The sequence below is a fragment of the Rhyacophila brunnea genome, unplaced genomic scaffold (genome assembly GCF_057557595.1).
Source record: "Rhyacophila brunnea isolate RB1 unplaced genomic scaffold, BYU_Rbru_1.0 scaffold_12, whole genome shotgun sequence".
Lineage (NCBI taxonomy): Eukaryota > Metazoa > Arthropoda > Insecta > Trichoptera > Rhyacophilidae > Rhyacophila > Rhyacophila brunnea.
Genome location: NW_028232774.1, coordinates 10942280 through 10954787, shown reverse-complemented (window position 1 = coordinate 10954787; position 12508 = coordinate 10942280). Strand labels below are relative to the sequence as shown.

General features: G+C 33.1%; 1 protein-coding gene across 2 annotated transcripts in view; it reads right to left on the bottom strand.

The window, feature by feature from the left end:
- The window catches only part of LOC147077759 (DGAT1/2-independent enzyme synthesizing storage lipids), a 41575-nt gene extending 29212 nt beyond the window's left edge, over positions 1-12363 (bottom strand). The window contains exon 1 of one of the 2 annotated variants that reach the window (XM_085960776.1): positions 12039-12363. In XM_085960776.1, the coding sequence (XP_085816902.1) occupies positions 12039-12096 (58 nt within the window). In that variant the 5' untranslated portion in view covers positions 12097-12363. Of the gene's footprint in view, positions 1-2534; positions 2752-12038 lie in introns of those variants that run through there. The other variant, XM_085960775.1, reaches the window with a different exon arrangement.
- Between the last annotated feature and the right edge of the window lie 145 nt (positions 12364-12508).

The window sequence follows — 12508 nt, the reverse complement described above, 5'->3', positions numbered from 1 at the left end:
ACATATAGCCTTAAGGCTATACCTCAGTTGAGGCATGTTTTCTTTTCAAGTAAATGGGTAACGTTTTTTAGTCATCTTTACACGATTTAAGAATTAATACCCCCGTCGCCATCACGAAACAAATTGTTGTTTTTATTTAATAAAATGCAATTTTTTTGTAGTACTTATTCCACTTTTATATAATAGATTAGGACCGGTTTCATCCGCCTCAGAGGGACATTTTTAAGTTGAAAATGTGCCTCTGTGGCGGACGAACCCTGTCCTAATCTATTATATAAAAGTGGAATAACTACTACAAAAAAAATGCGTTTTATTAAATAAAAACAACAATACAATGCAGTTCCACCATGAATGATAGTTAACAAAATAAAAGAAATTAACGAAACAAATTGACGTGTTCACAGCTCGACTTTCGCTCTCCGATTGCCAGCGAGTCCAAATTTCGTCGCACCTATACTTAAAAATTATTTGCCGTTTCACTGAAGTATGCTCTTAATGTAATCGTAACCTAACAAGGATAAATAAAAAATGTCGGGAAAAAATAATATAAGAACTTTATCAATCTGTCTTCAATCATTCTATATATCTACACGAAATGGAAAACAGGAATTTGCGGAACGTTTTTTGATATTGATATAAAAATATGATATTAATTTTATGTTGCTATCAAGCCAATTCGGATAGCAACTGAGAAAAAACATAATACTTATATATATATAAAAAAAACATGATGGTACCAAGTGAGCAGATATTTTAGAACATGTTGGATGCTGGATATTATTTGGTTTAAAAACGTGCCAAAATAACAAATGAATCCAAATCCAGCAGCAAGTACCTACTTATTATGATTTTAATAAACCGGTTTTAGAACGTCACTATGAGAAAACGTAGCCACTGTTTCATCCTACGATTCCTACGAACTTTGAATAACCGGTAAATTTGAAATTTTCAACCCGATTTTCACGAGTGAGAAAGTTATTCGGAATTTTAAATTTTCCCGCTATTAATGAGTAATGACATTTGACAATCAACTTTTCAACTGATTATGTTGTTATTTAAAATCCATTGAATTTCCCATTTTCATTCCGAAACAAAAGATAAGAAAATGTAAATATTGTAATAGTGATTTAAATGACATCGAAACAAAAGAATAGAATTTTAGAAGGCGCAAATCTTACTGTAAAATCCACAAAAATACCAGATCGGCGAAGGTGGACCATTATCCGCCGGAGGGACAAAATTGAATGCGATTTTTTTTAAACTACAAATCGAGAATCAAAATGATGAATTTGAAAAATAGAAAAAAAAACACCCTTATTACAACGTTTTTCTTAGCTCGTATTATTTGTCCGATGGTTGTTTGTCCGGTACAAATCTTGCAATCGATTTTTAACTAACTTCCCGACTAGCTAGACATTTGAAACTTTTAGAATATATCAGAACACGATGCCAATGCATTTTTTAATACTTTTAGCCATCTTTAAGTAGAATTGAATTCATTTTCAGTTAATTCTGTTTTGTATGAAAAGTTATTTCGACACCATTATTGGTTGCTAGGAGTTTGGGGTCCCAGCAACTAAATTATTAATATATATGTGCGTTACTATGGAAATCAAAATGACATTTCAGTATTATTTCTATCAAGTACAAATTTTTTGATCGTTTAAGCTAGTCAATTCAAGTTTACATGCTTCAACAGAAAATTTAAAAACGTTGTACCTATATAAAAAGTTCTTTTTATCTTGTAATTATTTTATTTATCTTTTTAGTACACATATATCAAAAATAATATAATAATGCAGCGAATTTAAGTGAAAATAATATAATAATTTAGGTTAAGACGGTAAAATTGTGTTGAAAATTAAAAATGACCGCTCGCAGCAGAAGTGAAACATAACAATTACCATTCAAGTGCAGATTAAATGTTAGCATTAAAATACAGAATAATTATATTTTAAATGAACCTATCAATGAAAACTATTAAGTTTAAGAAAATCGTATTTTCCGCACACCGAAGAAAGATTTACATAATAAAATATATACCATCAATTATCAATTGATCTGTCAGGAAAATTTATGTCGCTAGTTTTAAATGTTCCATATTAATTTAAACGTCTTTATTTTCCCTGTTTCGCTTAACTCAGAATCGAACACATATCATACTGCCTGGATACTTTCACAGCATATTTTGGTCTCACATTTATTAACGCGGTTGGAGAAGCTTTACCAAAAAAAATACTCGTTTTAATGAGAAATCTGCTGATGTTTATTTTAAATTATTGTCAAGCGGGTTAGGTACTGCGTGACTAGGGGGTCACGGATTCGACGACGCTGTCCTAGAGTATAGCATGTAATTAAAAGTAGGCAAGTAGTAAAGAGATTAGTATTGAGAGATAATCAAAACAATAGATACAAAAGCTGTCAATTCAATCATGTTGGATATTTAAAAAAACATCTTTGATAGCTTGAAATAACAAAATATTATTAGGCATATTTAATAAATTATTTTTAATAATAAATTAAAAAAAACTTACGGTAGAATAGTGCACCATAAAAGATCACTGCACCCGCTGCCAGTCGGTTCAAATCCAACGAGATACGTTTAGTGAAATCACTCATTATTAAATAATTTAACAAAGTATCTCCCGAAAAAATCCCCTATAAATTACTTCGATATATTTATAACATATTAATTATTAATTTATAATTTCCGTAATATATTTTTTTCTTTTTCAAAGCAACAACATTGAATGAAAATAATCAATTCAAACTTGACTTACTATATTTTTACGCGCGATTTTTAACTCTTTATATTATGTTGTATTCATTTTAAAAAGAAAGAAAAAAAGTTTTTGTAGGTACATATAGTTATTAAGAAAATAAAATAATTTAAATAAATATAGATAATTTTAACAGTTGATTAATAAAAAAATTAATCGATTTCATATGGGAGAGTTTTACGATGGTGCATGACTATTTGAAAACAGTTTTCATGTGAACTGTTTCAATGAAAAAAAATATATATTGTATCCTCGATTAAGTAAAAAGAACTGAGACCATTTTCCTGTAAGTACCGTGATATAACTGAACTATTGGGCATTATTGGATTTGTAGTCTGTTCGACGAACGAAGCTGCGAGATAAGTAGTTTTTTTTTTTTTTTTTTTTAATTACAGTGATACGACAATACATTATAACTTGCTTCTCCCTCCAGCACCCGCCACGTCTCCAAACCCGTTATGCAGGCGTATACCGTGGCGTAACGTACGATAGGCACTCTTCAAATTTGTGCCGAAAGTGTCCCAGGAGCAACTTCCCAAGACCTTGGTTGGCGTTCACTAGAGTGCGTGATCCTTACTACGAGTACCATAATATATTTTTATAGAAGAAATATTTATGTACTTATTCAATTATTTCATGTGGCCAAAATCATTATAATGTCAATCATTCTTCTTCTTCTACGGCGCTACACCCCTACCACTCTTCTCAGTCCCTAGTTCTTTGTTTCCACATACATCCACCGAACTTTATGAGTTTGTCTCGTACATATTATTTATACATTCATACTCAAACGTATTTATATCCATATTTTTGGGATTAAAGTAAAGTAGATCAAATATTAAAATAGTTTAAAAGCGGACTATTGTATAGGTTCTTCTTCTTCTACGGCGCTACATTCCGGGGTGGGATTTGGCCTCCTCCACAACCGCTCTCCACTCACTCCGGTCTCTCGCCACACTTCTCCAGTTACCGGGTCTTCCTATATGAAGCCAGTCCACTTCTACGGCGTCAGCCCATCTCCTTCTTGAACGGCCTCTGGGTCTCTTCCGTTGGGGTAGCCACTTCGTCATGATACTTGGCGCTCTAACTTCAGGCATTCTCTCCACATGACCCGCCCATCGTAGTCTTTGGGACTTACAGTATCTTATGATTGTCTGTTGATACAGTCTGGTATATAGTAGGTTTAAAAGTGAATAAAATGTATGGAATGTTAAAACGATTAGATATTGATTTGATAAAGGTACCTAGATAACAATTTTATACTCCTTTTATATGGAGCATAATATGATCTCCAGAGTTTGCAAGTATCTACAGACCAGTGGCGAAGGGTGGAGGTAAGCTGTTAAGATCCGACATAATTAGTTCACACTAAACTGTCAGTCAAACGTATTTATTTTCATTGAACTAGGACTACAATGTGTAAATAGTCAAAAATTATTCGTCGACTGACAAAGTTTAGTGTCCAGTATTTATGTCGAATCTTAACAGCCTACCTCCACCCTTCGCCACTGCTTCAGACTGGGTATTGTGATCGAGAATTCTTGAGATACAATGAGAAAATTTTATGCCCGTTTCTAGATTTTCTTCTAGAAGTCTTTGTCTTATCTTTGGTTTCGGACGGCTCGAATCTAGAGATTGCAATATCTATTCGAGACAGGATTCGATTAGCCCTTTGACTTTAATTATAAAATAACATGTACATTTTACTCAGATTTGTGTACCAACTTATAAAGTTTCTCCTATACCTAGTAATTCTTTGCTTACGAATAATGCTGTTTCACGATCTTTCAATATGTTAATTTATTATTTAAGCATTACGTTACTACAGCGGATGTCAGTTATATTTATTTACCAAAGGCGAAACCCGGGTAGGCAATAATTAATAGAAATACTTATAATTTACCTCCAGTATTACTTCCAATCAATATGTCTTCATGAAATAAATGTTTCTTCTTATACATGTAATAAAATGCCTAGATAAATATTCTTAATATAAAAAGTCTTAATATTGAGGTGAGCTGCATAATACCGAATGACGTGGAGACGGAGAATTGAAGAGCCCAGAGTTTTATTCTATGGCGGCATCAAAAGAATATTGAGAAAAATACATACATAGTAATTATTTTGTATTTATGTACATATTTAAATGGCGCACATTTTTAAACCAGAGATACTACAAAAAAACCCAAAGCTTCGGTGGCTGGTTAGAGTGGGAAATAATTTTTAAGCAGTAGAGATAACTGGCCAAACTCACGCAGACTCCAGGAAGACGACGAGTTTTGAGTAAATTACTGTCGTTAATGGATGCACCATGATCAATAGTGTCACGATATATCGGTTTACGTGAACTAATGAATTATCAGTCAGTTCAGTCTTAAAGAGAAACACGTAAAATCTTTAAACCCACAATAGAAAATGGGAGTTACGAAGCAAACATGAACTGAACTATATATTATAGCAAACAATTGGTAGGTTCTGTAATTGGAAAGACTGCGCTGGGCAGGACATTTTGAACCAGACCACTGATCCTGACAAGGTGGATCTAGAAAAGCTCTAGGAAAGCGATCTAGAGACAGGTCGCGAAAGAGGTGGATTAACCGTGTAAAGCAGAACTATTGCCGGGAAACAAATACGGTCTTTCAAGTAAATAGTTCTTCGAATATAATATTATAATAATGTCTGGCATAAAGCTGCATCGAACGTACTATACTATGCATACTATCGTTAGGAGGGTCATTTCGATAATGATAAAGTCATATTAACTCTCAAATACACACGCACGAAAATATGTATTATGTAAAAAAGATCAAACTAAAAATGTAATATTATAACACTTACATATTATTTTTTCCAACAAAAGGCAATTTACAAAGGTTAGATAGCGTTGTCGAAAGAAATAAATGTGGAGATAATAACAATCGTATTGTCTTAAATATGACAAAGAAAATAAGTTTCAGGGTACAAAAATCGAATAAAATTATTCATAATTTTATAACTGACTTATTAATAACCTCGGATTCTTTGACTACCACTCCTGACCTGACCATTGCCCCCACAATTAGGGCCTAGGCGCCCGAGCTCGACCGGCCAAGTGAGATAAACACACACGTCACAAAATTGCACTAATAGTAAAAAAAAATATGGCGCGATTTCACTTCAAGTAAAAATAATATAATAACATTTTGAAAATATGTCGTTGTGCGATGCGATTTTTGGTTATTGTTTGTCGATATTCCACAACTTCATAATTCAAGTGGGTGTATTAAAAAATATCGCTATAAAATAGGTAATTACCTACGCTAAATTTTACCTCGAACACTATTATTTGGAATACATTACTATTGTCGAACAAGAACTTCTTGTCCACATGTTAAAACTGTGAACTAACAATCCCTTCCAGTGCAGCTAAGCGCACTTCCGTTTTCGAATGAGAAACGCCCCCAAATTTATCATTTCATTTTACGCTCCCGTGGTGTACGGATCTATCAATTTACATAATTTGAAGCTTTTTATAATAAAAATATTTCTGAAACGATCAGGAGTGATGATGTTAGAATTATTATTATTAATAAACTTTTGGTTTATTGCGAAGAAGAAAAAGAGTCGGATCTAAAAAGAGCCGATACATTATTCAAACGTGTCAAACTACCGTGTGCGCGTTGCCGAAGTCTTCTACATCCTGTTATCGCCGATTTCTTGTTGTCAGACTATAGATCGTCACACTGCCTTTAACCGTAGCGATAGGTAGGAGGGGCCACCAAACATTCTAGCCTGGGGGCCCGCTTTACGGTGTTGGGGCGGGGCCATGCTCCTGAGGCTATTGATTTCAATCTCGGTTACCTCCATTTTATATAATGTTATGATTCTTGTAGTACTTTTTCGTCGTGTGTATGATCAACTAACAAATTCAACTTATTCTGTTAGTAAAATAGTGTTGGTTGCAAAGTCGGTTATATTTATCAGCCGCCATTTTCTGAATTTTTATCAACCAATAACGTGTAAAAATATAAGTTTTCTTATTCACATGATTTTCTCAACCAGATTCTTCCACTCTGCCCAAGGTACTATATTTCTCCAATCGATTACTTCTAGCGCTCGCAAAGTCTCTCCATAGGCCATCAAGCCAATGGAGTCATGGTCCACACGCACTCCATTTTCCTTCTCGACCCCTGAAACGGTTTGTCATCGCTGTATGTTCATCCACACATATAAATCTGACGACAGCTGAATCTGACGCTCATCAAAGAGCTTGAAGAGCGATTATAGCGGTCCCACCTCACACCTGTCGTTTCTAATAATCACTGACAGGTAATGTCCACGTCTCTGACAATAACTTTTCATAAGTTGTAGCTAATAATCTTACCGATAAGTTAAAAATTAATGCTGAACACTGTTTACCTTTCACAGGATGTGCAAAATGCAGTGCTCAACTGCAGACCATATCAGAAGAGGTGGAGGGCATGTGAGGAAAATTTCCAGAATGTAACCGGGAAAGTACGAGGGTCAACGGTGGAGGCGCGGTAAGGCCAACTGTGGATTTTCTGAAGTCCGTAACGGGTCGTATCTGACCATGGCATGCTACGCAACGCAGCATATGCAATTTAAGATATTATGGATATTTCTTTTGAAATTGTGATTGCTTTAATATACTTATTCGTGTAATAGTTTCAGATAAATATATACTAACTTGCGGTCTATAGATAATGTGGATACAGCACATGCTTTAATAATAATTACAAGATATCCATATGATAATATAAGTATCCATAAAACTATGTAATAAATAAATTGAATGAGAAACGAGTTGTTCGGTATTGCTATAGGATCAAAATGTGGTGAGGTGTAGGAATAACTAATACAAGAACACTCCGTTCATTTGTTTTGAAAATATGTCATCGAATATACAGTAGAAATAATGTATTTAAGAATTTGAAAATCCAGCATGACAAAAAATGTTATAAGTATCTCAAAATACACCTTATGATTTCAACCTCTATGCTTTTGAAGAGCGAGTTCGATCTCAGAAGACACCGCACGCTGTTGGTATACATTATCCGGCTCGCACATCAAAACTCGTCTCGTCTGCAATGTGTCGAATACGTCGATGTGACGTCATCGCTATTCACAAAACGCACGTTGCCAAATGGATCTCAGCATATTGGTCGAAAGCGACTTTTTAGTTTGAAAAAAAACATCTAATGTTGCTATCAACAAATTGCATGCGTCTCGGGCTGAGAGTTGAGGATCCCAGATCGCATACGCACACCTACAAATTGGTCATTCCTATACTGGCTCGCCTGTCGGCGCATCCTAATATATATTATGTTTCGAGAGGTTACGCGCGACTGTCGCTAGGTAGATGTAGTGCGTCTTAATATGCAACATCGAAACGACATTCCTAGAAGGTTTGATTTATGGCTGTGCGCCACAGGAGGCAAGTTTAAATGCGAGAGCCGGCTTATATATATAAAAAAGAATATCTAATGTTAGGTTAACTTTTTAAGAAAATTTCTCAGTTCCATATGTGATTTGAGTTTTCCATAAGACTGAAATATTAACGGGGGAAATGAGCACCTCTGTTGGAAGACCTTACAATCAGTTGAAAGATAAAATATTAAAATAACAAATTATTGTTGAAATATTCTCCGAAAGAAAATAATCACAATATAATAAACCTTTTATCTACAGATTGGAGGACACGTATCTGGCATTGTGACCAAACCGAACAATAATTCATTTGTCACTGACACGCTTCATAATTTTATTACATGTTGTCATAAGTATGCATAGTTTTATTCATTCAAGAATAAAACCTCCAAAATCTGCATTACAATATGTCGAGGCAATAACTGTTTGAGTAAATGCTTATGGCTTACATAAGAAATTATTTGTAAAACAAATTATCTATTCGCTCATTACCTACATTCTTTTGCCACATAATATGTAATATAGATGGGTTTATTAACCTCATGAAGTTTGTAACATATTATAAATATCTACTGGATATAATATCTATAGACTTTCTAATTCATTCACTCGTATGGCGGCAGGGTGTAGATGACAACATAGAAATATCCACAAAACCACAGTCACCAACACAAAATCACATTGTCATGAAATAGTTATCATCGGAGAGCCTCAACCCATACCAGGGCGTTTACGTCAACTTGATGAATGGCAGGAAGCCCCTTTAATAACGCAAGTGTCAATAATTTAGATTAGGATTTCATTCTAATAATTTTTGAGCACTTTGGCCGAGCGGTTACGCGTCAGGCTTATAATGTTGTGGGTCCCAGTGGGTCTATTCTATACTTATCGACCGCTAAAGTGATAAAGTGAAAAATATTATCAAACTTAGGGTAGGTTTGTATGAAAGTATTAGTACTTATTGTAACAACTACCATAAGTTGGTGGTAATTGTTGATACTTTGATACAAACCTACCCTAGTTAGCCGTTGTATTTATCACTTTAGCAGTTGATAAGTATAGAATAGACCCACTGGTTTGTATCCAGGGTTTGGAAAATTTACATATTGTTCTTGAACCTAATAGATTCAGCAAGTGGCTAACATACATTTCTCGTAGAAACAAATAATAAAAAGTCCACCCTGTGGAGACCCATATGATCTTCATATTATAGGGTTTTAATTTCTGTATAATATCGGAATTCCTTTCATATTATGATGATTTAAGTGTTTGAGAGAGTAAAAAAACATATAATGGCCCACCATCTTCTTAAGGGTATTATACTTAGCTTCAGTTATAGGATACCTTTCTTTTATCATTTGGTTCAAAAATAGAATTTTTACCTTTGTAATTTTGTATAAAAAAGGTGAAAAAACACAAAAAGCTATATTTAATATGCTTTCTTGATTCCACTGATACAAAAAGTTAACTTAAAATATAATTGAATAGTTGAAGATTTTTATACCTACAAATATTTAAAGGATTTATTTGAATTAAATGAATAATAAATGAATTACATCAATTTTAGTAATCAGTATGACTTTCTAAGTGATCCTGCAAAATCAAACCTATCTTCAATGTATTTATTATTTATAAAGAAGTGATTTCATTTATGAAAATTACTTGAATGTTGTTCGTTTCATATTCAATAACGTTTACCTAGCAGCGACAAACCAAAGAAATCTCATTTCCACTAAGTCTATTCTCAACTATTATAATATTCAGATAATTTCCTTATTTACTACCACGTGGAAAGTTTTGCCCCAAAGCAACACAAGACATTCATACTGCCATGGGACGTCACCGATTAGGTCTAAGACGTCGACGTTATTAATTAATTAAGAACTCCATGGATAGTTGACAGTTTAACAAAACAATACATAAACATGGCACCGCTGCTTATAGCGATTGAAATTGCTGCAAATTATAAAATTATCTTTACTGTGTGGTTTAATTGAATAAATGCGCACAACGCGGATAGGATCCCTTGTATTATTATTGAAAGGGCAACACAATGTCTACGTAAATTAGTCATAAATAGCTAAATGTTTGCAAACAATTTTTGGATGATTTGCGTAGATAATTGATACCCACTACAATTTTTCCCACAACAAATATACGATATATAATATTATAATTATATAGGTACATGATTTCTATTTACAAAACGTATTTATTTTTGACATTTGTCACTTCTGTTTCAATTTCACCACTCCTGATCATTCATTAAGCTTTATGTGTTATAAGCCTAAAAATCAACTACACTATGCATAATTTACCAACGTATGACTGAGCATAAGGCCCTATCAGTTGGTAAGGCTTGGAAATAAAAATATGTTGATGTTGATAACCATGCTATTCCATATAATTATATATGTAGATATTTAATGTACTTCAATCAAGTGTAGATAAAAAATGAGTGAATAGTGAAAAACATTGATAAGCAAACATTGCAATGTTATCTAACCTAATCATTTATTTTTAAATATATACTTTAAAATCCTATCTGTGAGACACACTACACTATAGCTGGTAGTGGAGAAGGGTGGAGGTAGGCTGTGGAGTTCCGATATAAAAAGTGCACACTAAATTTTGTCAGTCATACTTATAGAATACAAATTGTACATGGTGTTGGTTAGTTGTTTAAATTCAATTAAACCCTGGCTAAGCCAAACCATATAAGCCTAGGGTGTGGAGATTCGACAAAAATAGTGACATTTTGTCAGTAGGTTTAATTGAACTAAAAATACAAATTTCGGATGGTGTTGGTTAGTTTTTTTTAAATTCAATTAAACCCTACCTAAACCAAACCATAATAGATAAAAAAATATTCTTCTATCAATAAAATAACTATGATGCAATGGCAGGGTTTAATTGAATTTTAAAAACTAACCAACAAGATCTGCATTTTTTATTCTTAGTTCAATGAAAACAAATAAGTATGACTGGCAAAATTTAGTATGCAACTTTTATGTCGGAGAGATCCGAGAGAGTCTTTTGCCACTGCTATATTATACATGGTATAATATGTCAATTCATTTATTTATATATTGAGCGACCATTGAAAATTATTTGTTTAAGATATTCCCAAACAAAAATGAAATTGCAGAAGCAAAAGGATAAAGATAATTAAAATACAATGAGACAATGCATGTAAATAACAAATACAAAAAAGTGAGAAAAAATTATATACAAACAAGTCAGTACAAAGAAGTTACTGAGTGAGTTAAAATAGCCTTAAGAGTTTATAAAACAATTCAAACAAAAAGTTCTGCACCTTGGGAGAACAAAACAACTGATCCTCTTGATGTCGTCATTATCTGGGACACACAAATAAAAATCTTTTCTATCTTTTAAATTACATACATTATGTAATCATGCCCAAGAGACAGTCAGTTAGATAATGCCACCGATTGTTTACAGTAAAAAAAAATATGAAAAGTTTCTTCTGAATCCTCTCTACTATAAGACTGTACTTCAACTGATACGAAACCCAAACAATCGACAAACTCTATAATTAGAAATTTTAACACTGTAGCATCGTAGACATCTCTCTCTCTCTCTCTCATTCCGATGTGTAATAAAACATAATTTAAAAACAGTGTCTTCATTTGCATTGTATTGGACATGAAGACTGGAAAGAGAGGGCATGCACCGTGTCTTTCATATTCGGATCTGCATTAACTTTCTTATGGTTATTATAAATTACGTACCAACAGTAGGTACCTAAAAAGTTTTCGAATAGTACTGATTAGAAAACACCTATAAATAGTTTTTTAAAAAAGAACTTACCAATAATATCGAGAAAATATTTTGAGGCTTTTCCCGCCAGCGTACAATTAGTTTCCATGTTATAAATCAATAATTATTAATTGATATAGAATTGATCGATATTTTCGCATCCTACGAAAATCACCCTTATATTTATATTTATTACAATTAAAGCACACAAACTAACAATTCATTGCAATATTCTTAAAAACTTTCAGGAAGTTAAACAAAGAAATTGAATCACTATATTATTATTTCCCATTTATTTGCTTATTTACTTTAGCAGCTGACGTCTCACGGTAGGTATTTACTTTGTATAAAACTGACGTTTCGTCGTTTTCCCATTGACACCCGCGTTTCGTTTTAACATACAAATCACAATTCATAATACTACATATATTATATTAATAATATATTATTGTACAACTGAGTATCAGCAGCACTGGAGCATTTAAAGGTTTTCTAGTAAAAACACACAAACAAGTTTATCA